The sequence below is a fragment of the Mobula birostris genome, chromosome 25 (assembly GCF_030028105.1).
Source record: "Mobula birostris isolate sMobBir1 chromosome 25, sMobBir1.hap1, whole genome shotgun sequence".
Lineage (NCBI taxonomy): Eukaryota > Metazoa > Chordata > Chondrichthyes > Myliobatiformes > Myliobatidae > Mobula > Mobula birostris.
In genome coordinates, this window is record NC_092394.1 from 56,838,701 (window position 1) to 56,864,732 (window position 26,032).

Consider the following 26,032-nt stretch of genomic DNA (forward strand, 5'->3'; position numbering starts at 1 on the left):
AGAAACAGGCCATCTTGGCCCCTCTAGTCCGTGCCGAACTCTTACTCTCACCTAGTCCTACCGACCTGCACTCACCCCATAATCCTCCATTCCTTTCCTGTCCACATAGTTGTCCAATTTAACTTTAAATGACAACATCGAATCTGCCTCAACCACTTCTGCTGGAAACTCATTCCACAGAGCTACCACTCTAAGTAAAGAAGTTCCCCCTCATGTTACCCTTAAACTTTTGCCCTTTAGCTCTCAACTCATGTCCTCTTGTTTGAATCTCCCCCACTCTCAATGGAAAAAGTCTCTCCACATCAACTCTATCTATCCCCCTCATAATTTTAAACACCTCTATCAAGTCCCCCCTCAACCTTCTACGTTCCAAAGAATAAAGACCCAACTTGTTCAACCTTTCTGTGTAACTTAGGAGATGAAACCCAAGTAACATTCCAGTAAATCTTCTCTGTACTCTCTCTATTTTGTTGACATATTTCCTACAATTCAGTGACCAAAACTGTACACAATACTCCAAATTTGGCCTCACCAATGCCTTGTACAATTTCAACATTACATCCCAAACCCTATACTCAATGCTCTGATTTATAAAGGCCAGCATACCAAAAGCTTTCTTCACCACTCCAGCCACATGAGATTCCACCTTCAGGGAGCTATGCACCATTATTCCTAGATCCCTCTGTTCTTCTGCATTCTTCAATGCCCTACCATTTACCATGTATGTCCTATTTTGATTAGTCCTACCAAAATGTAACACCTCACATTTATCAGCATTAAACTCCATCTGCCGTCTTCCAGCCCACACTTCTAACCGGCCTAAATCCCTCTGCAAGCTTTGGAAACCTACTTCATTATCCACAACTCCACCTATCTTAGTATCATCTGCATACTTACTCATCCAATTTACCACCCCATCATCCAGATCATTAATGTATATGACAAACAACATTGGACACAGGACAGAGCCCTGAGGCACACCACTAGTCACTGACCTCCAGTCTGACACAGTTATCCACCACTACTGTCTGGCGTCTCCCATCCAGCCACTGCTGAATCCATTGTACAACTTCAATATTAATACTTAACAATTGAACCTTCCTAACCAACCTTCTGCGTGGGACCTTGTCAAAGGCCTTACTGAAGTCCGTATAGTCAACATCCACCGCTTTACCCTCATCAACTTTCCTAGTAACCTCTTCTAAAAATTCAATGAGATTTGTCAAACATGACCTTCCACGCACAGATCCATGTTGACTGTTCCTAATCAGACCCTGTCTATCCAGATAATTATATATACCATCCCTAAGAATACTTTCCATCAATTTACCCACCACTGACATCAAACTCACAGGCCGATAATTGCTAGGTTTACTCTTGGAACCCTTTTTAAACAATGGAATAACATGAGCAATACGCCAATCCCCGGCACCATGCCCGTTTCTAATGACATTTGAAATATTTCTGTCAGAGCCCCTGCTATTTCCACACTAACTTCCCTCAAGGTCCTAGGGAATATCTTGTCAGGACCCAGAGACTTACTCACTTTTATATTCCTTAAATGCTCCAGTACTTCCTCTTCTTTAATCATCATAGTTTCCATAACTTCCCTACCTGTTTCTCTTATCTTACCCAAATCAATATCCTCCTCCTTAGTGAATACCGAAGAAAAGAAATTGTTCAGAATCTCCCCCATCTCTTTTGGCTCCGCACATAGCTGTCCACTCTGATTCTCTAAGGGACCAATTTTATCCCTCACTATCCTTTTGCTATTAATATAATGGTAGTAACCCTTGGGATTTACTTTCACCTTACTTGCCAAAGCAACCTCATATCATCTTTTAGCTTTTCTAACTTCTTTCTTAAGATTCTTTTTACATTCTTTATATTCCTCAAGCACCTCATATTCTCCATGCTGCCTATATCTCTCTTTTTCCAAACCAAGTTTCCAATATCCCTTGAAAACCATGGCTCTCTCAAACTTTTAACCTTTCCTTTCATCCTAACAGGAACGTAAAGATTCTGTACTCTCAAAATTTCGCCTTTAAATGACCTCCATTTCTCTGTTACATTCTTCCCATAAAACAAATTGTCCCAATCCACTCCTTCTAAATCCTTTCGCATCTCCTCAAAGTTAGCCTTTCTCCAATCAAAAATCTCAACCCTGGGTCCAGACCTATCCTTCTCCATAATTACATTGAAACTAATGGCATTGTGATCACTGGACCCAAAAGTGCTCCCCAACACAAACCTCCGTCACCTGACCTGTCTCATTCCCCAACAGGAGATCCAACACTGCCCCTTCTCTAGTTGGTACCTCTATGTATTGCTGCAAAAAACTATCCTGCACACATTTTACAAACTCCAAACCATCCAGCCCTTTTACTGTATGGGCTTCCCAGTCTATGTGTGGAAAATTAAAATCTCCCACAATCACAACCTTATGCTTACTACAAATATCTGCTATCTCCTTACAAATTTGCTCCTCCAATTCTCGCTCGCCATTTGGGGGTCTGTAATACACCCCCATAAGAGTTACTGCTCCTTTCCCATTCCTCAGTTCCACCCAAATAGCGTCCCTAGACGAGCCCTCTAATCTATCCTGCCAGAGCATCAGTGTAATGTTTTTTCTGACAAGCAATGCAACACCTCCCCCTCTTGTCCCTCCCATTCTATCACACCTGAAGCAATTAAATCCAAGAATATTTAGTTGCCAATCACACCCCTCCTGTAACCATGTTTCACTAATAGCTACCACATCATACTTCCAGGTATCAATCCATACTTTAAGCTCCCCCACCTTTCTTATAATGTTCCTAGCATTAAAATTAATGAATTTAAGAAATTTTCTACCTCTTACTGTCTGTTTATCATTAACAGTGCAAACAACTTTACTATTTTCTTTTTCTTCCTTCTTCCCTACATCTGTTCCTACACTCTGGTTCCCTTCCCCCCTCGTATTTAGTTTAAATCCACCGGAGCCTCTCTAGCAAATCTACCTGCAAGAATATTTGTCCCCCTACAGTTCAGATGTAGACAGTCCAGCCGGAACATGTCCCACCTTCCCTGGAAAACTGCCCAATTATCTATAAATCTGAAGCCCTCCCTCCTGCACCATGTCTTCAGCCACGTGTTGATCTGCACTATCTTACTATTTCTAAACCCGCCTGCAGGTGGCACTGATAGCAATCCTGAGATTGCTATCCTGGAGGTCCTGTCCTTTAACTTGGCTCCTAACTCCCTAAACTCTCCTTTCAGGACCTCCTCACTCTTCCTACCCACGTCATTGGTCCCTACATGGACCACGACATCCAGTTGCTCACCCTCTCTTTTGAGAATACCGAGGACTCAATCTGAGATATCACGGACCTTGGCACCAGGAAGGCAACAGACCATCTGGGATGCTCGATCTCTTCCACAGAACCTCTTGTCTGTCCCCCTAACTGTCAAATCCCCTATCACTACTGCTCTCCTCTTTTCCCTCCTTCCCTTCTGAGTTGAGGGTGCCAGAGACACAACCACTGCAACTTGTCCCTGGTAGGTCGTCTCCATCAACAGTATCCAAAATGATGTAGTTATTATTGATGGGAATGCCCACAGAGGTGCTATGCTCATTCTGCCTATTCCCCTTCCCTCTCCTGACAATCACCCAGCTACCTGTCTCCTGACCCTTAGGGGTGATTATCTCCCTGTAACTGCTCTCTATAATTTTGTATGCGTAGAAACATAAAATCTACAGTACATTACAGGCTGTTTGGCCCACAATGTTGTCCCAACCACATAACCTACTCTAGAAACTGCCTAGAATTTCCCTACTTAAAAGACCCTATTGTATCCGCCTTTTGTCACCTTCCCTGGCAGTGCATTCCAAGCACCCACCACTCTGTGTGGGAAAAACTTACCTCTGACATCCCCCTTGTACGTATTTCCAGGCACTTTAAAACTATGCCCTCTCATGTTAGCCATTTCAGCCCTGGGAAAAAGCCTCTGGCTATCCACAGGATCAATGCCCCTCATTATCTTATACATCTCTATCAGGTCACCTCTCATCCTCCATTGCTCCAAGGAGAAAAGGCCAAGTTCATTCAACCTACTCTCATAAGGCATGCTCTCTTACCCAGGCACCATCTTTGTAAATCTCCTCTGCATTCTCTCTATAGTATCCACATCCTTCCTGTAATTAGGTGACCAGAACTAACCACAGTACTCCAAGTGGGGTCTAACTAAGGTCTTCAAAAGCTATACCTCTGTCAAATCTCCCCTCACTCACCTAGGTTCTAGGGATTAAAGTTCTAACCTATTCAACTTTTTCCTATAACTCGAGTGCTTGAGTCCCTGCAACATCCTTATAAATTTTCTCTGTGCTATTTCAAACTTAATTACATCTTTCCTGTAAGTGACCAGAACTGCACACCGTAGTCCAAATTAGGCCTCACTAATGTCTAATACAATTTCAACATAAAATCCCAACTTTTATGCTCAGAACATTGATTTATGAAGGCCAGTGTGCCAAAATGACCCTATGTACCTGTGGCGCCACCTTTGAAGAAATATGGATCTGTATTCCCAGATCCATTTGTTCTACCGCTATCGTCAATGCCCTACTACTCACTCTACTGGCTGTTCACTACACCCCCAATCTGGTGTTACCTGCAAATTTGCTGATCCAGTTTACTACATTATCATTCAGAGCATTGGCATAGATGACAAATAAAACGGACCCAGCACAGATCCCTGCAACACTCACAACACGCTGGAGGAACTCAGCAGGTTGGGCAGCATCCATGGAAACAATCAGTCAGTGTTTCGGGCCGGAACCCTTCATCCTGACGATGCTGCCCGACCTGCTGAGTTCCTCCAGTGTGTTGTGAGTGTTGCTTTGACCCCAGCATCTGCAGAGTATTTTGTGTTTACAGATCCCTGCAGCACACTTGTATATTTGGTCCCTTAGAATACTGTTCAATAATTTTCTCACTACTAATGTCAGGCTTGCCGGCCTCCAATTTCCTGGCGTATTCTTAGAGCCTTTCTTAAACAACGGAACATTAGCTATCTTTCAATACTCCAGCAGTTCACCCATAGCTAAGGATGATTTCAATATCTGCTAGTACCTCTGCAGTTTCTGTACTAGCCCTCCCACAAGGTCTAAGGGAATCCCTGGGGATTTATCTGCCCTAATTTGTCTGAAGACAGCAAACGCCTCCTCTGCTGTAATCTGTGTAGGGTCCATGACGTCACTGATGCTTTGCCTCACTTCTGTAGACTCTTTGCCCATCTCCCAAGTAAATACAGATGCAAAACATCCATTTAAGATCTCCCCCATCTCTTTCAGCTCCACACAGAGATTGCCACTTTGATTTTCCAGAGGACCAATTTTGTCCCTTTCTATCCTTTTGATCTTAATATGTCTGTAGAAGACCTTAGGATTATCCTTCACCTCGTCTGCAAGAGCAGCTTCATGCTATCTTTTAGTCCTCCTGCTTTCTTTCTTAAGTCTTCTCTTACATTTCTTATACTCAAGTACCTTGTTTGTTCCTATCTGCTATGCATCTTTTTTTTCTTAACCAAGGTTTCAATGTTTCAAAAGCTTAAGGTTCTCTCAAACTGTTATCCTTGATTTTTATTCTGACAGGAGCATGTAAACTCTGCACTCTCAAAATTTCACTTTTGTAGGCCTCCCACTTACCAAGTGCACCTTTGCCGGAAACAACTTATCCCAGTCCACACTTGCCAGAACCTTGTTCATACCATCAAAATTGGCGTTTTTCCAAGTTAGATTTGCAAACTTAATTATCTTGAAAATAATAGTTGGTGAGGGTCCTTAATTATATATTGCATGTACAGAAAGTGACACTATATACAGGAGGTGACTCTGACAGGAAATGATAAAGTAATGGGAGGTGTGGAGTGGTGGGTTAGTGGGCCAAGGTATTGATCAGGCTTGCTGCTTGAGGAAAGTAACTGTTTTTGAGTCTGGTGGTCCTGGTGTGGCTGCTCTGTCACTTACTCCCTGCTGGGAGTAGGACAAACAGTCTGTGAACAGGGTGGGTGGGATCCTTCATGATATTGCTGGCCTTTTTCGTATATATATCCCTGATGGCTGGTTAAGGTGATGCATTTGGGCAGTTTTCACTACCTGTTGTAGAGCCTTCCTACCCTCCACAGTGCAGTTTCCATACCGTGCAGTGATCCAGCATGTTTCAGTGTTAAATGCCGAGGTGCAGGTGATGAACAGCAACCCAATGTGTGGATTACTGTTGTCCAGAAGATATTGGAGAGAAATGTGCCAATTCCATACAGCACCCAAGGTCAGAATTAAACTCATTTGTTGGCACTAATTCACCAGCTGCACCACTGTGCCCACTTGGCATTAATGAGGTCAGCTAGGCTCTCTACTCAAGTAGGAATGAGTTACTTGTATTAGGGAGGAGAAAGTGGCAGCCTTACTGGTTGCATCATGACCTGGTACAGCAGTTCTTACAAGTGGCTGTAGAGAGTAGTGGACACAGTCCAGTCCATCACAGGCACAGCCTCCCTCACCATTGACAACATCTACAGGGGCACTGCCTAGAGTGGAGTTTGCTGTGGCCACATGCATTTTCCCCAGGTATCCCAAAGATATGTGGGTTGTTAGATTAATTGGCAAATGTAAATTGCCTGTGGCATGTAGGTGAGTGTTGGAGTTTTTGGGAGTCAGTTGGCCTATGGAGAGAATAGGAGATGGGGAAGATCAGTGGGAAATGAGATTGCCCTATGGGTTGACACAGACACCATAGGTCGAAATGGCCTCTTTCTATGTCACAAGAAACTATGAACATGTCTGCTGTTTCCCCTCTATCTCTTGTGGTGGAGACTTCCTGAAAATAATCTTATAAATATGTCAGATGTTATTTCCCCTTCATAAATAAATGCTGACTCTACTTGATCAGATTAAGATTTTCCAGTTGTGCTGCTTTTATTTCATTAATAATTGATTCTAACATTTTTACAACAATCGATGCTACGTAGGCTAATCGGTCTTTAATTATCTAGTATTTGCCTCCCTTCTTTTTGAATGGGCTTGTCATATTAGCAGTTTCCAGCCCTCTGGCGCTTCTCTGAAATCTAAGGGCTTTTGGAAGATTGCAAGTAATACATCCACTATCTCATTAGCCATTTCCTTTAAGACCTAGAATACAAGTCATCCAGACTGTAAGGTTTATTTTTAGCACGAAAAGACTAAATTTTCATCATACCATTTCTCGGTGAAAGTGATGGTACTTAATTCTCCCCAGAATTATCTAGTATTAATAGGATGTTCATGGTATTGTTTGCCATAAAGACTGATGCTGACTATTTTAACTTCTCTGCGTTTCTTTGTTCCCATAACTATTTCCCACCTTCGGCATTGTTTTTAATGAAGAATGACACTTCGCTTAAATTGACTTCTGCACACAATGAATACAGTTGCGGGAGATCCATTCCACATGCGTAAACAGTAGTTGAGAAAGTGAATGCTGTGGTGAATATTCTTTATTGTAGTGAATGCAGTTGAGAGTAATGAAGCAACACACACAAAAAATGCTGGTGAACACAGCAGGTCAGGCAGCATCTATAGTAAGTGGTACAGTCGACGTTTCGAGTTGAGACCCTTCGTCAGGACTAACTGACTTCTCTTCTTTCAGTTAGTCTTGACCAAGGTTCTCGGCCCAAAATGTTGACTGTGCCTCTTCCTATAGATGCTGCCTGGCATGCTGCATTCACCAGTATTTTTTGTGTGCGTTGCTTGAATTTCCAGCATCTGCAGATTTCCTCGTGTTTGAGAGTAATGAATATCACTGACCTTTAGGATACTTATCTTCATTATCCTGTTGTTGCATTCCCTGTTTTATCCCAGTGTTTGAGGGCACTTTGTTTCTTTCTTAAGGCCTAGTTCATTTCCTTCCACCAGCACAATGTTTGTCATTCCAGATTTCAGCATCTGCAGTGTCTTATCCTCATTTCACTACTTTTACTGCCAGTTCCCTATCCCAACCTTTACATGGTTCATTGACTCCTCCCTGACCTCTTTAAATCCCTCTCTCTCCATATCAGAAGATAGGCTAGTCATAAAATAACAAACTTCCATTGTAGTTTCTCATATTCCGCTTTTTCCCCAGTTTTTCTGTATTTATCTATTGTGATTGAATGGATGTGTCTGTCTTCTTTCTAAACCATAGCTTTTCCACTACCACAGTGAACAGAGCCTTTGATCACACTTATTTCCTGAATCTTTGGCCTCACCCTGATCTTCTGGATAGGGCAGGAACAATGTTCCTGCTGGGTGGAAGATGAGGATCTCATCAACCATCAGCCTCTTGAACCAGAGGGGGTAACTTCACTTGCCCTGTCGCTGAACTGCTCCCACAACCTATGGACTGACTTTCAAGGAATTTTCATCACATGGCCTCATATTTTCACACATGGAAGATGCTAAAAGTGGGGTTCCACAGAGATGAGTTTTAGAGCCGCTGCTGTTTGTAACTTACATTAATAATGTGGATAAGTACATAACAAAAAAAAAAGCAAGTAAAGTGTGCTGATGACACGAAAACATTCAGGCAGCAGAATCAATACAGTTAGATCTAAACAAAATCCACATGTGGGCAGATAAATAGATGAAAATTAATGTAAATAAATATAAAGTATTATGTATAGGAAGTAGAAATATTAGATAGAAATATACAGTGGGGGGTCCTGAGTTAGAAAGGGTTTGGGCATCCTGGTAGACTCATCACTGTCAACATCCAGACCAGGTTCCCTAGTTAGTTTTCCACAAGGGCCAGACTATGTCAAGCATGCCAAGCCAAGGGCCAAAACGTCCAGGGTTTTATTTTTCATTGCGCCAGTAAGTTGTTTTATGGGCAGATGTTGTTGCTGCTATTACCATTATTATTATTATTATTAGAAGTAGTAGTAGTGTTGGCACGTGGCCAAGTGGTTAAGGCGTTCGTCTAGTGATTTGAAGGTCGCTAGTTGGAGCCTTGGCTGAGGCAGTGTGTGTGTCCTTGAGCAAGGCACTTAACCACACATTGCTCTGCGACGACACTGGTGCCAAGCTGTATGGGTCCCAATGCCCTTCCCTTGGACAACATTGGTGGCGTGGAGAGGGGAGACTTGCAGCATGGGCAACTGCCGGTCTTCCATACAACCTTGCCCAGGCCTGTGCCCTGGAAACCTTCCAAGGTGCAAGTCCATGCGGGTGCCTTACCAAGTAGTAGTGGTAGCAGTAATAATTTAGGCGTGGGATTCTGAAAGCCTGTGTTGTGGGTCACACAAGAAAAAAAATGCACTCTGAAAACAAAATAAGTCCAAAAGCAACCATTTAATTATGACTCTAGCTATCACATTGAGAACTCATCTGGGACTGAACACACCCCCCCACACCCCCCTCTTCCACACAGAGTTTTAGTAGTACTGCCTTTTCCACTGTTTCTGTTCTCTCATTTAATCTATTTGTTCTTTTTAATTAAGCTATGTAGCATTTGAAGTATGAAGTGTAGCTATAAATGAAATTATCAGTACAGTCGGCCCTCCTTATCTGCGAGGGATTGGTTCCGGGACCCCTCACGGATACCAAAAAACACGGATGCTCAAGTCCCTTATTCAACCTGTCTAAAGGTGGTGGACCTTAGACCCAGCGGAACCCCAGACCTTATTTAACCTGTTTCAGTGTGGTGGACATTAGGACCCGGCGGCAGAGCTCTGAATCTGCAGTGTTTCTATGACATGGGGTTATAGGTGGAAATTGGTTAAAGGGAGATTTCAGACTAAATTCAGGAAGCACTTCTTTACACAGCGAATTGTGGACACGTGGAACAAACTACTTAGTTGTGTATTTGACAGTAGTACCTTGGAGACTTTCAGATCTAAACTCAATAGTTGATCAACACACAGCCCTAAATTTGGCAAGCTTCATTGGGCCAAATCTGTCAAAAACTTGCTATTGTTCGATATATATTGTTTATTTATTTTTTTAATCTTTCTTTTTGTATTTGCACAGTTTTTGTTGTCTTTTGCATACTGGTTGTCCACCCTGTTAACCATATAACAATTATAGCACGGAAACAGGCCATCTCGGCCCTTCTAGTCCGTGCCGAACTCTTACTCTCACCTAGTCCCACCGACCTGCATTCAGCCCATAACCCTCCATTCCTTTCCTGTCCATAGAGCTGTCCAATTTAACTTTAAATGACAACATCGAACCTGCCTCAACCACTTCTGCTGGAAGCTCGTTCCACAGAGCTACCACTCTCTGAGTAAAGAAGTTCCCCCTCGTGTTACCCCTAAACTTTTGCCCTTTAACTCTCAACTCATGTCCTCTTATTTGAATCTCCCCCACTCTCAATCGAAAAAACCTATCCACGTCAACTCTATCTATCCCCCTTATAATTTTAAATACTTCTATCAAGTCCCCCCTCAACCTTCTATGTTCCAAAGGATAAAGACCCAACTTGTTCAACCTTTCTCTGTAACTTAGCTGATGAAACCCAGGTAACATTCTAGTAAATCTTCTCTGTACTCTCTCTATTTTGTTGACATCTTTCCTATAATTCGGTGACCAAAACTGTACACAATACTCCAAATTTGGCCTCACCGATGCCTTGTACAATTTCAACATTACATCCCAACTTCTATACTCAATGCTGTGATTTATAAAGGCCAGCATACCAAAAGCTTTCTTCACTACCCTATCCACATGAGATTCCACCTTCAAGGAACTATGCACCATTATTCCTAGATCCCTCTGTTCTACTGCATTCTTCAATGCTGTACTATTTACCATGTATGTCCTATTTTGATTACTGCTACCAAAATGTAGCACCTCACATTTATCAGTATTAATCTCCATCTGCCATCGTTCAGCCCACTCTTCTAACTGGCCTGAATCTCTCTGCAAGCTTTGAAAACGTACTTCATTATCCACAACTCCACCTATCTTAGTATCATCTGCATACTTACTCATCAAATTTACCACCCCATCATCCAGATCATTAATGTATATGACAAATAACACTGGACCCAATACAGATCCCTGAGGCACACCACTAGTCACCGGCCTCCAATCTGACAGTTATCCACCACTACTCTCTGGCATCTCCCATCCAGCCACTACTGAATCCATTTTACTACTTCAATATTAATACCTAACGATTGAATCTTCCTAACCAACCTTCCGTGTGGGACCTTGTCAAAGGCCTTACTGAAGTCCATATAGACAACATCCACCGCTTTACCCTTGTCAACTTTCCTAGCAACCTCTTCAAAAAATTCAATGAGATTTGTCAAACATGACCTTCCACGCACAAATCCATGTTGACTGTTCCTAATCAGTCCCTGTCTATCCAGATAGTTATATATGCCATCGCTAAGAATACTTTCCATCAATTTACCCACCACTGACGTCAGACTCACAGGCCGATAATTGCTAGGTTTACTCTTAGAACCCTTTTTAAACAATGGAACAACATGAGCAAAACACCAATTCTCTGGCACCATCCCCGTTTCTAATGACATTTGAAATATTTCTGTCAGAGCCCTTGCTATTTCCACACTAACTTCCCTCAAGGTCCTAGGGAATATCCTGTCAGGACCCGGAGACTTATCCACTTTTATATTAAAAGCGCCAGTACTTCCTCTTCTTTAATCATCATAGTTTCCGTAACTTCCCTACCTGTTTCCCTTACCTTACACAATTCAATATCCTTCTCCTTAGTGAATACCAAAGAAAAGAAATTGTTCAGAATCTCCCCCATCTCTTTTGGCTCCACACAGCTGTCCACTCTGATTCTCTAAGGGACCAATTTTATCCCTTGCTATCCTTTTGCTATTAATATAATGGTAGAAACCCTTGGAATTTATTTTCACCTTACTTGCCAAAGCAACCTCATATCTCCTTTTAGCTTTTCTAATTTCTTTCTTAAGATTCTTTTTACATTCTTTATATTCCTCAAGCACCTCATATTCTCCATGCTGCCTATATTTATTGTAGATATCTCTTTTTTTCCGAACCAAGTTTCCAATATCCCTTGAAAACCATGGCTCTGTCAAACTTTTAACCTTTCCTTTCAACCTTACAGGAACATAAAGGTTCTGTACTCTCAAAATTTCACCTTTAAATGGCCTCAATTTCTCTATTACATTCTTCCCATAAAACAAATTGTCCCAATCCACTCCTTCTAAATCCTTTCGCATCTCCTCAAAGTTAGCCTTTTTCCAATCAAAAATCTCAACCCTGGGTCCAGACCTATCCTTCTACATAATTATATTGAAACTAATAGCATTATGATCACTGGACCCGAAGTGCTCCCCAACACAAACCTCCGTCACCTGACCTGTCTCATTCCCCAACAGGAGATCAAACACTGCCCCTCCCATTCTATCACACCTGAAGCAATGAAATCGAGGAATATTTAGTTGCCAATCACACCCCTCCTGTAACCATGTCTCACTAATAGCTACCACATCACACTTCCAGGTATCAATCCATGCTTTAAGCTCATCCACCTTTCTTATAATGCACCTAGCATTAAAATAAATGCATTTAAAAAATTTTCCATCTCTTACTCTCTGTTTATCACTAACGGTGCAAACAACTTTACTATTTTCTTTTTCTTCCTTCTTGGTGTTGGTGCAGTCTTTCACATTGTGGTTATTCGATTTATTAAGTATGCCTGCAAGGAAATTAATCTCAAGGTTGTATTTGGTGACGTCTGTACTTTGATAATAAATTTTCCTTTGAATTTTGAAAACTATCACATGCAAAGTATTAGATAATCCTTCATTTATAAATATTTGATCCCTACTGACTCCCAAGGGTAGCTGCAGTGCATCCCAGTTCCACAGTAATTTGCCAACTCCAACTTCTAATGCTTGATTGGACAAGGGAAGCAGATTCAAGTCAACAGATTTGAGTTATGGTGGATTGATCTCTGCAAGCTGTTATCTTGCAGCACAGCAGGTGTATCTTTGGCGGATTAAGAAAGTCAGCACATTCTCAGAGTATCAGCTTTCTCTTCAGATGAATAAAGTGGGTGGGGGTGTACACAAGAGAGTAGTCATCTGGATTTACCAAAAAAAACCCTGTAGCAGCACATGAATGGCATAAATAAGCCCAAGGTGGTGGAAAGCATTTCCTCTTCCTTCAGTAATTAATACTCTGTTTTAAAGAGCAGCAGTTCAGAGGAATGTTATCCAGCAATATGGGATTATTCAAAGTACTTTGTTTTATTCCTTATCCTAGAACATCGACATCACAAACTTCAGCAGTAGTTGGAATGATGGACTGGCATTCTGTGCTGTGCTTCACACCTATCTTCCAGCACATATCCCATATCAGGAGCTGAACAGTCAGGACAAGGTAGGATGATGTGTCAGCTGAAGATGTTGATTTTGTAATGTGAACATTTTTGCAATTTATGTGCATTAAGGTATATTTTGGTACTCTTCTTAGACCATAATACCATAAGAGATGGAAACAGAATTTGGCCATTCGGCCAATCGAGTCTGCTCCATCATTCCATTTCAACCCATTTGACTTTAATTACATAATATAGTGGAGTACTGATAGAAATCCATAGCCATTCCCGGTAAGTGGATGATGGGGACCTGAGACAATGTGACCAATGTTCCAGATCTTTAACTCTGCTCGATGCCTCATGTTGTTAAGTTAGCACAGATGGGAATGTGCTGAGTAGTGTTGACGCAGCTTATGGCTCTTCAATGTCCATATCGTAACATAAGTGTTTATAAATCTCCTATATTAATGTTGTAAGATTAAGCCAGAACTGTTGCTGAAAGTTCTTTACTTGCAGTATTTCCACAAGTGTGAAAGGATATCCTAGAAAGCTCAATAAATAAAGCAATATGTGGAGACTGTGGGGACAAAAAGGGCACAGTCAATTTATTTTGTATATATAGTCAGTAAAAGATAGGGGACCAGATATGTAGACAAATTGCAAAGATATGTAATATAGCAGGATTATAGTAGTAGAAAATTTCAGCTTTTCCAGTATTTACTTAGATTGTTTTAGTGTGAAATACACAAATAAAGGTGGTATGTTTAAATTATTTTCAGGAGAACTTTTTGAATCAGTGCTAGAGGCAGTACTTCGCATAATCGTAGGGGCTGTAACTGCAAGTGGTTGAAGAGTCCATGGGAGAACATTTTAGAGACAGTAACAATACTCTAGACTTTCAGGCAGTTATTGAAAGGGATAAGAATGATTCTGCAGGTAATTGTAATGTCAGAATAGGAACAGCTATGTGTAGGGAGAATGACATCCAACAAGTGGGAGTTATTCAAAAGTGCAGCTGTGAGTGTTCAAGAGCAACATGCTCCCATAAGATGAAAGCTAAATTAGGCAATTCAAAGGAACCCTTCATGTTTAAGGGATATCAGGGGTACAAGACATTGGTGAGGTACTTGCAGTAATGTGTACAATTATGGTCACCCTTTTATTGGAAAAATATCATTAAACTGGAAAGAGAAGGATGTTGCTTAGACCCCAGGGTCTGAGTTACAGGGAAAGGTTTTACAGGTTACAACTTTCAAGCCAGAAGTTGAGTGGTGACTTGAAGTTATACGAAGTTATGAGAGACATAGACAAAATGAATAGTAAGAAAATATTCCCTGTAGCAGAGATCTCTAAAATTAGAGGGCATTGGTTTGAGGTATGGGTAAGAAGTTTAAGAGGGGACCAGAGAGAATTTTTCTTTACCAATAGGGTGGTTGGAACCTCGAATGCATTACCTGAACAGATGGTGGAGTCAGGTTCTCTCAGTATTTAACAAGAATGTGGATGAGCACTCATATTGCCAAGGCATGGACCAAGTGCTTGCATAGAGGCTTAGTTTAGACTGGCATTTGACAGTCAACGTATAGATGATGGGCTGAAGGAGTCAGATAGTGGGTCTCAACCCAAAACATAGATTGTCCATTTCCTTTGATAGATGATCCACTCAGTTCCTCAAGCACTTAGTCTGGCTCTAGATTCCAGAGTCTGCAATCTCTTGTGTCTCCTGTTTCTGTACTGTGTGTCTCAGTGACAAAAGATACAGTGGTTCAGAGGCTGGTCGCCAATACCCACTTCCCAATGCCCAGCTCATACTTCACCAAGACCCCTCAACTCCTGACCTCTTTGACCAAATACCAGACTAAAGAGCTGAAGTTTAAAGAGGAGGTGAGAGTGACTGCCCTGACAATAAGGTATGACTGAATGCAGCATCAACCAGCACTGGAAAAACAGAAGCCAGTCCCTCAGACAGAAAGATGGTCGTGATTATTGCAGGTCACTAACCCCACCCCCGAGAAATCATTTCATGAGCTTCACAGTGCAGTTTCCTAGGCCCGACCCACTTCAGTTTTTTAGTGATCTTCCTTCCGTGATAAGGTCTGTGTGAACTTGTTGCTCCTGAATTCTCAAGCTGGCTGCACTTTTGAATGACTGCCATTGCCAGGTATCTATCTCCCTGCATGTTACTGTATCTGTCCTGTCTTTTGATATCGCTATAGTCAAACCCAGTAAAATAAAAGCCAATATTCCATTACCTGTTGCTCGCTGCTGTTTACGTGTGGGATGGTGGAGCTGGGGGGGGGCGGGGGGTACTTTGGGGACGTTTAACTGTCGTTCATTCTTTGAGTCACTTCTCTGTTTTCGTGGATGTTTGCGAAGAAAAAGCATTTCAGGGTGTACATTGTATACATTTCTCTGACATTAAATTGGACCTTTGAACCTGCTCTACTTTATGCTAAATTCATGTTTCATTTACAAGGACCCCTCAATGTCTTTGTGCTACAGTTTCTTTCTTCATTTAAATAATTTGGTTCCTCATTCTTTCTTCCAAGTTGAAATAATTGCACATTTTCACACATAAAATTCCATCTGCCAACTTGGTCCCTGCTCACTTAATTCTATCAATACATTTGTAAACTCGTTGTATCCTCCTCGTGGCTTCCCTTTCCTTTGCTTTCATCTCCTTCACATACTTGGCTCTAGTATGTTCACTACCTTCCTCTAAATCATTCAATATATTGTAAACAACTGTGCAAGACCTACGTGTGAATGCGCATGAAAGAGACAGGATATATTGAGAGAGGAGTTAATGGGATTCTGGGTTTTGAAAATAGCAGCATATAGTACAAAATCAGGGAGCTCAAATTGAAGACAACTAAGTGCAAATTCTGCAGTCTGCAACAAACACTCAGTTAGTCAATCAGCATCTATTGAGGCAGCATTTTGGGTCAAGACTGCATCAAGAATCTGAAACATCATCTTACAACTTTTGCCTCTATAGATCCCAATTGACCCACTATTCTTATGTGATCTGAGGTAATGCTGAGCTTTTCTGTATAAAGCCCTTGCTAAGCTACATAGATTGCTGCATCCATTTCTGCTCGTCACTCCCTAAGGGTGTAAAAGTTTCAAACAAGGTGTCAGAGAGGTTTATTCAATGGGGCCAGACATGAGGATTGCAACTAGACTGGAGAAAATGGAGCAGTTCTCCTTGGAGAATAGGGGTGTGGGAGAATGGGTAAAAAAGTGGCAGATGGAATAGTGTTGGGAAATGTATGATAATACATTTTGGTAAAAGGAACAGTAGTGCAGACTATTATCTAAATGGGGAGAAAATAGAGGTGCAGAGGGACTCTGGAGTCCTTGTGTAAGACTCCCAAAAGGTTAAATCACAGGTTGAGTCTGTGGTAAAGAAGGCAAATGCAATGTTGGCATTCATTTCAAGGGGAATAGAATATAAAAGCAAGGAGATATTGCAGAGGCTTTATAAGACACTAGTCAGGCTGCACTTGGGGTATTGTCGACTGATTTGGGCCCAGTATCTCAGAAAGGATGTGTTGTCTTTGGAGAGAGTCCAGAGAAAGTTCACAATGGTGATTCAAGGAATGAAGGAGTTAACATATGAGGACCATTTGACAGCTTTGAGCCTGTACTCACTGGAATTTAGAAGTATTCAGGGAGATCTCATTGAAACCTACCGAATGTTGAAAGAACTAGATAAGATGGATGTGGAGAGGATGTTTCCTGTGGAGGGGCTGTCCAGAACTAGAAGGCACAGCTGCAAAATTGAGGGGTGAGCTTTTAGAACAGGGGTAAGGAGGAATTTCTTTTAGCCAGCGAGTAATGAATCTGTGGAATGCACTGCCAAGTCCGTGGGTATCTTTAAAGCAAAAGTTGATCGTTTCCTGTTTAGTTTGGGTATCACAGTTTATGGTGAGAAGGCAGGTGTATGGGGTTGAGTGGGTTCTGGGATCAGCCATGATGGAATGGTGGAACAGATTCGATGGGCTGAATGGCCTAATTCTGATTCTGTATCTTAAGAGGAATTGACAGGTGTGCAAGATTGCAATGAATGTAAGTGAAGTAAATTGAGAGAAGTTGTTACTATCAGTGGATAATTGGAGAACCAAGGGCACAGATCTTGCAATGAACCTTCTGTTTTTCTAAACTTCATGTACCTATCTTTCTTCCTTCCTTTATTGCGCCCTTAACTCCTGGTGGAGTTGTCAGGGCGTCATGACAAGCTTTGCACCAGTCTGTTCTATCTGTCGCGGTTGTGTGCCAGAGCCTGGGTCGTCGCAAATGTTTCCCCTGTCCATTATTTAATGTTGTCCGTCCATCTTTTCCTCTGTCTGCCTCTCCTTCTTTTCCCCTCCACAGTTCCTTGTAGAACGGTCTTTGCAAGGCCGCTGGATCTTGTTACGTAGCTGTACCATCTCAGCTTTCTTTTTTCCACCATTGTGAGAAGGTCTTCATGGGGGCCAACATGGTGCTGGATGGTCTTGCGGACCTGCTTGTTTGTGATGTGGTCCAAGTATGAGATGCCCAAGATGTTGCGATAGCATCTCATTTCCAATGCCTGTATCTTCCTCTGTAGCTCTGCTGTGAGGGTCCATGTCTCACATGTGTACAGGAAGATAGAGAATATCAATGCACACAGGAGTCTGAACTTGTACTTCATGGTGATGTTGCTGTCCCTCCATATTGTCTTGAGTTTGGATAGTGCAGTCATTGTCTGTGCGGATCTTGCCAGGACTTCTGGTCTTGATCCTTCACCACTGATGATTGCCCCCAGTTATTTGAACTGCTGCACTGTCTCAAGTTTATGACCATGGACTGAGATGTCTGTTGTGATGGCACCATTGGCATTTGCCATGAGCTTGGTTTTCTCGGCACTTATTTCCGTTCCAAACTTTGTGGAGGCTCTGTCAAGATGGCTGACCAGATTGGCCAGTTCGTCCTCTTTTCTTGCAAGTCCATCAATGTCATCAGCAAATCTTAGGTTTGTGATGTTTCTTCCTCCGATGCTGACTGTGCCCACATGACCTTCAAGGGCAACACTCATGATTCGTTCCAGGAAGACGTTGAAGAGAGTGGGGGAGAGGAGGCAGCCCTGACGGACTCCTACAGAGGTATGGAACCACTCCCCATTGGTGCCCTGAGCAAGCACTGCACTGGTTGCCTTGGCGTAAAGCTGATGGATTGTATGAATTAGCTTCTGCCCCATGTTGAATTTCTTCATGGTGGCCCATAAGGCATCATGCCAGACTCTGTCAAATGCCTTCTTGAGGTCTATGAAGACGTGGTAGAACTCTCTCTGGTGCTGAAGGTGTTTCTCACAAAGGGTGCAGAGGTTGAAAATCTGCTCAGTGGTGCTTCTGCCCTTGGAAGCCTGCTTGTTCCTCGGCAATGATGTCTTCTGCCTGAGGTCTCAGTCTGTTCAAGATGATTCTAAGCATTACCTTGCTTACATGGCTGATCAAACATGATGGTACGGTAATTCTGGCAAAGTTGGAGATTGCCTTTCTTGGAAAGCACAGTGATCAGCGACTGAGTCCAAGGTGTTGGTCATTCACCTGTCTGCCAGATCTTATTGCAGATGGTGGTAAGCATGTCTATCATGGCCTCTCCTCCATGCTTCAGCAGTTCAGCAGGGATGTACCTACCTAAAAGTCTCTTAAAAGATCTTATTGTATCTGCCTCCACCACCATTGTCAGCAGTGCATTCCACGCACCCACCACTCTCTGTGTGGAAAAACCTATCCCTGACATCCCCTCTGTACCTACTTCCAAGCACCTTAAAACTATACCCTTGCATGTTAGCCTGGGAAAAATCCTCTGGCTATCCACAGGATTAATGCCTGTCTGTCAGGCCAGCTCTCATCCTCTGTCACTCCAAGGAGAAAAGGCCAAGTTCACTCAATCTGTTCTCATAAGGCATGCTCTCCAATCCAGGCAACATCTTCGTAAATCTCTGCACTCTGTCTATAGTATCCACATCCTTCCTGTAAGGAGGGGACCAGAACTGAACATAGTACTCCAAGTGGAGTCTAACTAAGGTCTTATACAGCTGTAACATTACATCACTCCCGCAGATGATGAATATCAACACGCCATATGGCTTCTTAATAACACTGTCAATCTGCACAGCAGCTTTGAGTGTCCTATGGACACGGACCCCAAGATCTCTCTGATCCTCCACCCTGCTAAAAGTCTTACCTTTAATACTATGTTCTGCCTTCAAATTTGATCTACCAAAATAAACCACTTCATACTTATCTGGGTTGAACTCCATCTGCCTCTTCTTAGCCCACTTCTGCATCCTATTGATGTCCCGCTATAACATCTGACAACCCTCCAGATTATCCACAACACCCCCAATCTTTGTGTCACCAGCAAACTTACTAACCCACCCTTCTACTTCTTCATCCAGATCATTTATAAAAATCACAAAGAGGAGGGGTCCCAGAACAGATCCCTGCAGAACATCACAGGTCATCAACCTCCATACAGAATACGAACCATCTCCAACCACCCTTTGCCTTCTGTGGGCATGCCAATTCTGGATCCACAAAGCAGGGTCTCCTAGGATCCCATGCCTCCTTACTTTATGCATGAGCCTCGCATAGGGAACCTCTCAACTGCCTTACTGAAATCCATATACACTACATCCATTGTTCGACCTTCATCAGTGTTTTTTGTTACATCCTCAAATAATTCAATCAGGCACGACCTGCCCTTGATAAAGCCATGCTGATTATCCCTGATCAGACTGTCTTTCCAAATGCTTATAAATCCTGTCTCTCAGGATCTTTTCCAACAACTCGCCCACCACTGAAGTAAGAAAGCCAATGAGAGATTTGTGAAGAAAATCGTTATTGGGTGGAAACAAAGTCAGACAGAATTGTTTGTAGGGTTCTGGGGAACAAACAGGGGCAAAGACTTGTCTTGATTGACATGATGGTCTCCAGGGCCTTTTGTGTGGTAACAGTACTGTTCGGGGTCAAACTGTATTAACAAAATTCCCCCTGTGGTGTTGCAACCAAAAGTTTAAAATTATTTTTGACAGCAGACTTTTAATTTTCTGTATGTTTGATTTACAGCGAAGAAATTTTTCCCTGGCTTTCCAGGCAGCTGAAAGTGTTGGCATCAAGTCTACACTGGTGAGCTTTTAAATAAACATTTGGATTAAATGTTCAGTTGTTAAACACAATATCCAAGCACTTCCTGTCTTAATACTTTATTATTCTCCTTTTAATGAGGTGTTATGCTCCCAGGAGTGGTAAAAGCAATTTGTTACACCTTTTTTTTACGTGTACAGATTGTCAGCTTCGGGCTAAACATTACTTTGGTTATGCAAAGGTGTGGACAGCTTCTATCCCTTGTGTGCTGGGCATAGGCATTTAGTTTCCAGATTATTGTGAACTTGCTGATTTTCATTCAATGCTTATTCTACTAAGCACTCCTGTGTATACAGTATAGTACAGGAAAAAAACTATAGAAATAATCTCCAGTCAAGAGCTCTTAAAAATATCAGAACTCTGTGCTGACGTCCAGATAACTCTGTGGTCTAAGACTTGAGATCCAGTGAGCAAGCCATACTTCATATGAGACTTTAGTTCTTACATCATCTTAGACTCTTGGGTATAACTGGCACACCATGAACGGTCTGAGTCTTTAAGTATAGTCGGTGTCCTGTACCGTCTGTGAGTATCGAGCTACAGTCAGCTGACCATCACCAGAGTATGAACATCCAGTGAGCACACTATGAAGCATTCTGGGTTTTTAACTTAAGTGAATGCACCGTGCCATAGATGCCAACAATGAAGCAGGGTGGTCTGAGATGTAAGATATTGAGAGTTCAGATACCATTGTCACACCAGAATCAGAATCACTGTCTTATATGACATAAAATCTGTTGTTTTACGGCAGCAATATATTGCAGAGATAAAATTACTGTAAATTACAAAATAAATGCAAAAATAAAAGAATAATGAAAAAGTGTTCATGAGTACATGGAGCATTCAGAAATCTGGCAGAGGGAAGAAGCTGTTCCTGAATCATTGAGTATCGACATTCAGGCTCCTGTGCCGCCTCAGTGGTGGTAATGATGGTAATAACAGGAAGAGGGCATGTCAGATGGTTAGGGCCCATAATGATAGATACCATCTTCTTGAAGCACCACGTCTTGAATAGCTCAGAGCATTAGTCCCACCACGCTCAACCTTTTGATTCCTGACTTTGTGTGTAGGCTTAACAATATCTTTATCCACAACCACTCCACTATCTATTTGGTGCTTTGGCTCCCATCCCCTTGCAATTTAAAGCCCCCACCCCCATGCAGCACTAGCAAACCTTTCCACTAGGAACACACACAAAATGCTGGAGGAACTCAGCAGGCCAGGCAGCATATTTGGAAAAGAGTACAGTCAATGTTTCTCTTTTCCATAGATGCTGCCTGGCCTGCTGAGTTCTTCCAGCATTTTGTGCATGTTGCTTGGATTTCCAGCACCTCCACTAGGGTATTAGTCCCTCTCCAGTTCAGGTGCAAACTGTCCCTTCTGTACAAGTCTCACCTTTCCTGGAAGAAAGCCAAACGATCCAAAAATCTGAAATGCTCCCTCATGCACTATCTCCTTAGCCATATGTTAAACTGTATGATCTTTCTATTTCTGGCCTCACTAGCATGTGGCAGAGGTAGCAATCCTGGGATCACAACCCTGGAGGTCCTGTCCTTTAATTTAGCACCTAAACTCACTTTGCAGGACCGCGTCACCCCTCCTCCCCATATTATTAGTACCAATGTGGACTGCAAATGAGTGGGAGGGTGAGCAGCCAGGTTAAGAGTTGAGTTAAGTGCCGCTATTAGGCTAAAACTGACTACAGAACCTTCACTGGAAGTATTAGTAAAAATGTGTATTAATCTTGTACAGGCAACCCCTGCATTAAGCAGAGGTTGCATTCCTAGAAAATGGGCCATATCATAGCTTTTCATAATGTGAAGCTACACCATGCACATGCATCAAGAAACACGTATTGGAAAAAAAACGCATGTTCTAATTCAAAGCCGTAAAGCAGAAGCCACCTGTAGTACTTTTATTGGCTTTGATATGTCTTGCTTTTCTTCATATCATGCCTTCAGTTTTTCACAGATCTGTAAAACAATACATATCCCCATTCTGGAGAGAGTTAGCAACAGACAGATTCTCGGGGTAAATGGAAATTGTGTATCCTTGGGCAAATTATCAGACCTTCTAATATGATTCTGTTATGTTTCCCATTCCAGGATATCAATGAGATGGTGAGCACAGAACGGCCAGACTGGCAGAGTCTGATGCAATACGTGACAGCTATATACAAATACTTTGAAACTTGAATCTTGCATCTGTGACCAGTAAAGCCAGTGTTTGCAGAGCAACAGTTGATTTTGGGCACGAGTGTTGATACAGCTCTTCATATAACAGCCTTACAACATTCATTCCAGTAACTTCACACAGCATCACTTTGAAAAGAAAGAACATTCCCCAGGTTCTATAACTTGTCCAGTGAAGAGATGTGCAGCTGAGAGACGGCACTGTTGTTCTAGATTTATCTGTTGATGTATGCTTGCAGTGGTGAACTGACGAATGGTACAGCCTCCAAAGGCTGAGAAATAAACGATCCATTCCAACTAACATTAAAGACTTGCTGCACTGATCGGAGAAGAAAAATGAAGTTATGTCCAAAAGTCAGGCAGCATTTACAAGTGTCAGTTCACACAGTAATATCCATGATGCTCCCTTCACCAATGCCTAATTCCATTGTTAAGCCTTGAGCTCACAGTACAATTTCAAACTCTGGCTTTGATAAGTCACCTGGACTATGGTTTTCAGGGTGAATAGCTCAAGTTTAGCATTAGTACTTGGTCTTAAGGTGTCACTCTGAACAGTCTGTTTACTCTGTCAAATCCTAAAATCATGGTCCACGGTTTATAGAAAGACTTCCCCAAAGGATCATCTACAAGTGTTGAATAATTCTTCCAGACAAATGGAGGAGGTTCTTCCAGACCAATGAGAAGAAGACTCCTGTGTCAAAAGGCTAGTGTCTTCAAACTGTCCTTATTTAGAATATTAACTACTTATAACGAGCTAGTAATTTTTGTATCTACTTATCATGTTTTTAATTTTCTTTAGAGAAACTGGTAGTTCATAACATGAACAGCTTCCATCCCTTGCAAATCTGTCAAGGTGCTTGCAAATATACTGCTGTTTTTGAGTCAACTCTGATGCACTTCTAACAACGTACAATTAGTTTACACTGCACATGTCGCCCACAGTGGATTGTTTGATGATACTGTGTTAAAGGAGCTTTACTCTGCACTTCATATATGCTGGGAATGCATTAATGGGGCACAGTAGAGGAAGATTTTATAGTGACCCACTAAGGTATTCCCAGCAAAGGTACACCATTTATTAAACGCAGAGTAAAGGTCTGTGCTCAGTGTTTTATCTGACACCAGTTGGATAACCAACTCCATCAACTTTACCGAGTTCTAAATAAGGCAGGAATTTGTCTAGGAATTCTGAAGTAATGCCATGTTCTCATCATTTCTTCAGAGGTGAAAAGGCAGGTTTGGGTTTCTCAGTCTTCATTCCAATTAAGATCTTTATCTGTTTTATCTTTTAATGATTTTATAGTTCTTTGACTATTAACCATTGTGTAACTGATGGAGAGCATTCTTGTGGACTTCCGTCAAATTATCTGTGTAACTGATGAAATGTATGAACTGCTACCTGACTGCCTGTGTAACTGATGAAGAATCCTAATGGATGCCCATCAAACTGTTCCAAATGATTATTGTAATGCCTTGATGGTCCTCCCCTAAAATGCCCATTCCAGGTGGCAGAACATCCAAAAGGATCTCTACCAGACTGCCCTGTCCAACTGGTGAAAATTCCTTACAGACCTTGAGCTTTCACCCTGCCCAACTGATGAAATTTCCTTACAGACCTTGACCACACTGTCTGTCCAACTGGTGAAAATTCCTTCAGGCCTTAACCAGTCTGCCCTGCCCATCTGATGGAGGATTCTGATGGAACTTGACCAGACCACCTGTATGATGAAATGTCCAGATGGACAGACCCTGGTAACTTGTAAAATGCTCTTTTGGACTTCAACAAGACTGCCCTGCGAGTTGATGGATTGTACTGGCTGATGTTTTCCAAATGATCATATACACTTGGAGCATCTGCTAAGGCGCCTGAGGTGGACTTCCAATACACTGCTGCAGTTATTGCTGGAGATTCCTGGGGAACTCCACTGAGCTGTCTAAGGTAACTGTTGTACTGTTCTCTGTAGCCAATGGATGTCCCAGATCTTCATCTACAATCCATATTGACAAAGTTGCTTCATATCATTACTTTCTGACACGTGCCTATTGACTTACATTTCTTTAACACTCACTGTGATTGAAAGATAATTTTAATGGTCTAAATGGGAAGATAATAACCTAGAGTATTGGTCAATCCAGTTTACATTAATCTCATCCTTGTTACTACACTCCTTGCTGACAAGTCTCCACAATAACAGAGATTGCCTCTTAAATTAACCCCATAAGTCATTTCTACTGAAAAGGGTTTGATGCTTGATGCCTTCTATTCTAAACACTATCTTCTGGCTACACCTCTTAGTCCCACTAATTGATGCTAAAGCTCACATTGGTGTGTATTTTCTGACACAGTGGACAATGATCTGTCTGACAAGCACATTCCCTTTTTTTTTGGCAATAAATAGCCTTATCCCTTTGCTAGGTGCCTCAGCTATATAAAGTATTCTTTCCATGGATACAGATAACCTGTTGTGATCCATGTCACATCAAGTGACACAAATACCATGATGTGAAGACTGAACTCCTAGGGGTGTCCATTCTGTGTCAGGTGATGGCTGTTCCTGATACATGTCAGTAAGAATACACGGAAACTGCTGGAAACACTAAGCAGATCAAGTAGCTTCAGAATCAGTATTTCAGTTCGGGGACAATGCTGCCTCACCTTGTTGAGTGTTTCCAGCGTTCTCTGTATTTGTTTCTGATCTCCAGCATCTGCAGTTTTTTTTTATTTTCCAATAACTTATAGGTACCAGTCTTATTTCACTAAATGTTTAATTCTGTAGCTCTGCTCAGTATTCAAAGCTTTGGGCATTATTTATATTATTGACTTATTAGTAGTAGTGAGTGCCAGGCACACCATGTTTAGTATAAAAGCCATGTATTTTGATTGCATATATTAGTTGTATTTCTGTAATCTTATGCTATCACAGTTATGTGCAGAAAGTGGTACAGTGTCCAATCCAGGCATTCAGTGTAGGATGCTTTCTGGGCAAGTTTGCTAAACAACCGTGATTAATCTTGGGAAGTGTAACATTATCCACATTAAAGGTTCACTTTTCTTTGCATTAAGTGATGTTTTGCTTGTATTTTCTATTTTGCTTTTAAGGTCTGATGAAGCAAGAAGCTCCATCCTATTGGATATTAGCCCTTTAATTGCTGAATTTTATTCGACATTCTGTTTCTGCAACTTTTTCAATAAATCAGCAAACGATTCTTCTACCTTTCACTGAGAGCGCCAGTTAACCAACCTATAGTCATAGTCATACTTTGTTGATCCCGGGGGAAATTGGTTTTCGTTACAGTTGCACCATAAATAATAAATAGTAATAGAACCATAAATAGTTAAATAGTA

The 26,032-nt window shown here is 41.9% G+C and overlaps 1 protein-coding gene across 7 annotated transcripts in view; it reads left to right on the forward strand.

Annotated features, from left to right (window-relative positions):
• Positions 1-25,749, forward strand: part of specc1la (sperm antigen with calponin homology and coiled-coil domains 1-like a) — a 267,927-nt gene extending 242,178 nt beyond the window's left edge. For 6 of the 7 annotated variants that reach the window (XM_072243781.1, XM_072243776.1, XM_072243777.1 and 3 more), the window contains 3 exons: positions 13,262-13,378; positions 20,417-20,476; positions 22,600-25,749. In XM_072243781.1, the coding sequence (XP_072099882.1) occupies positions 13,262-13,378; positions 20,417-20,476; positions 22,600-22,689 (267 nt within the window). In that variant the 3' untranslated portion in view covers positions 22,690-25,749. Of the gene's footprint in view, positions 1-13,261; positions 13,379-20,416; positions 20,477-22,599 lie in introns of those variants that run through there. The other variant, XM_072243782.1, reaches the window with a different exon arrangement.
• Positions 25,750-26,032: the final 283 nt, after the last annotated feature.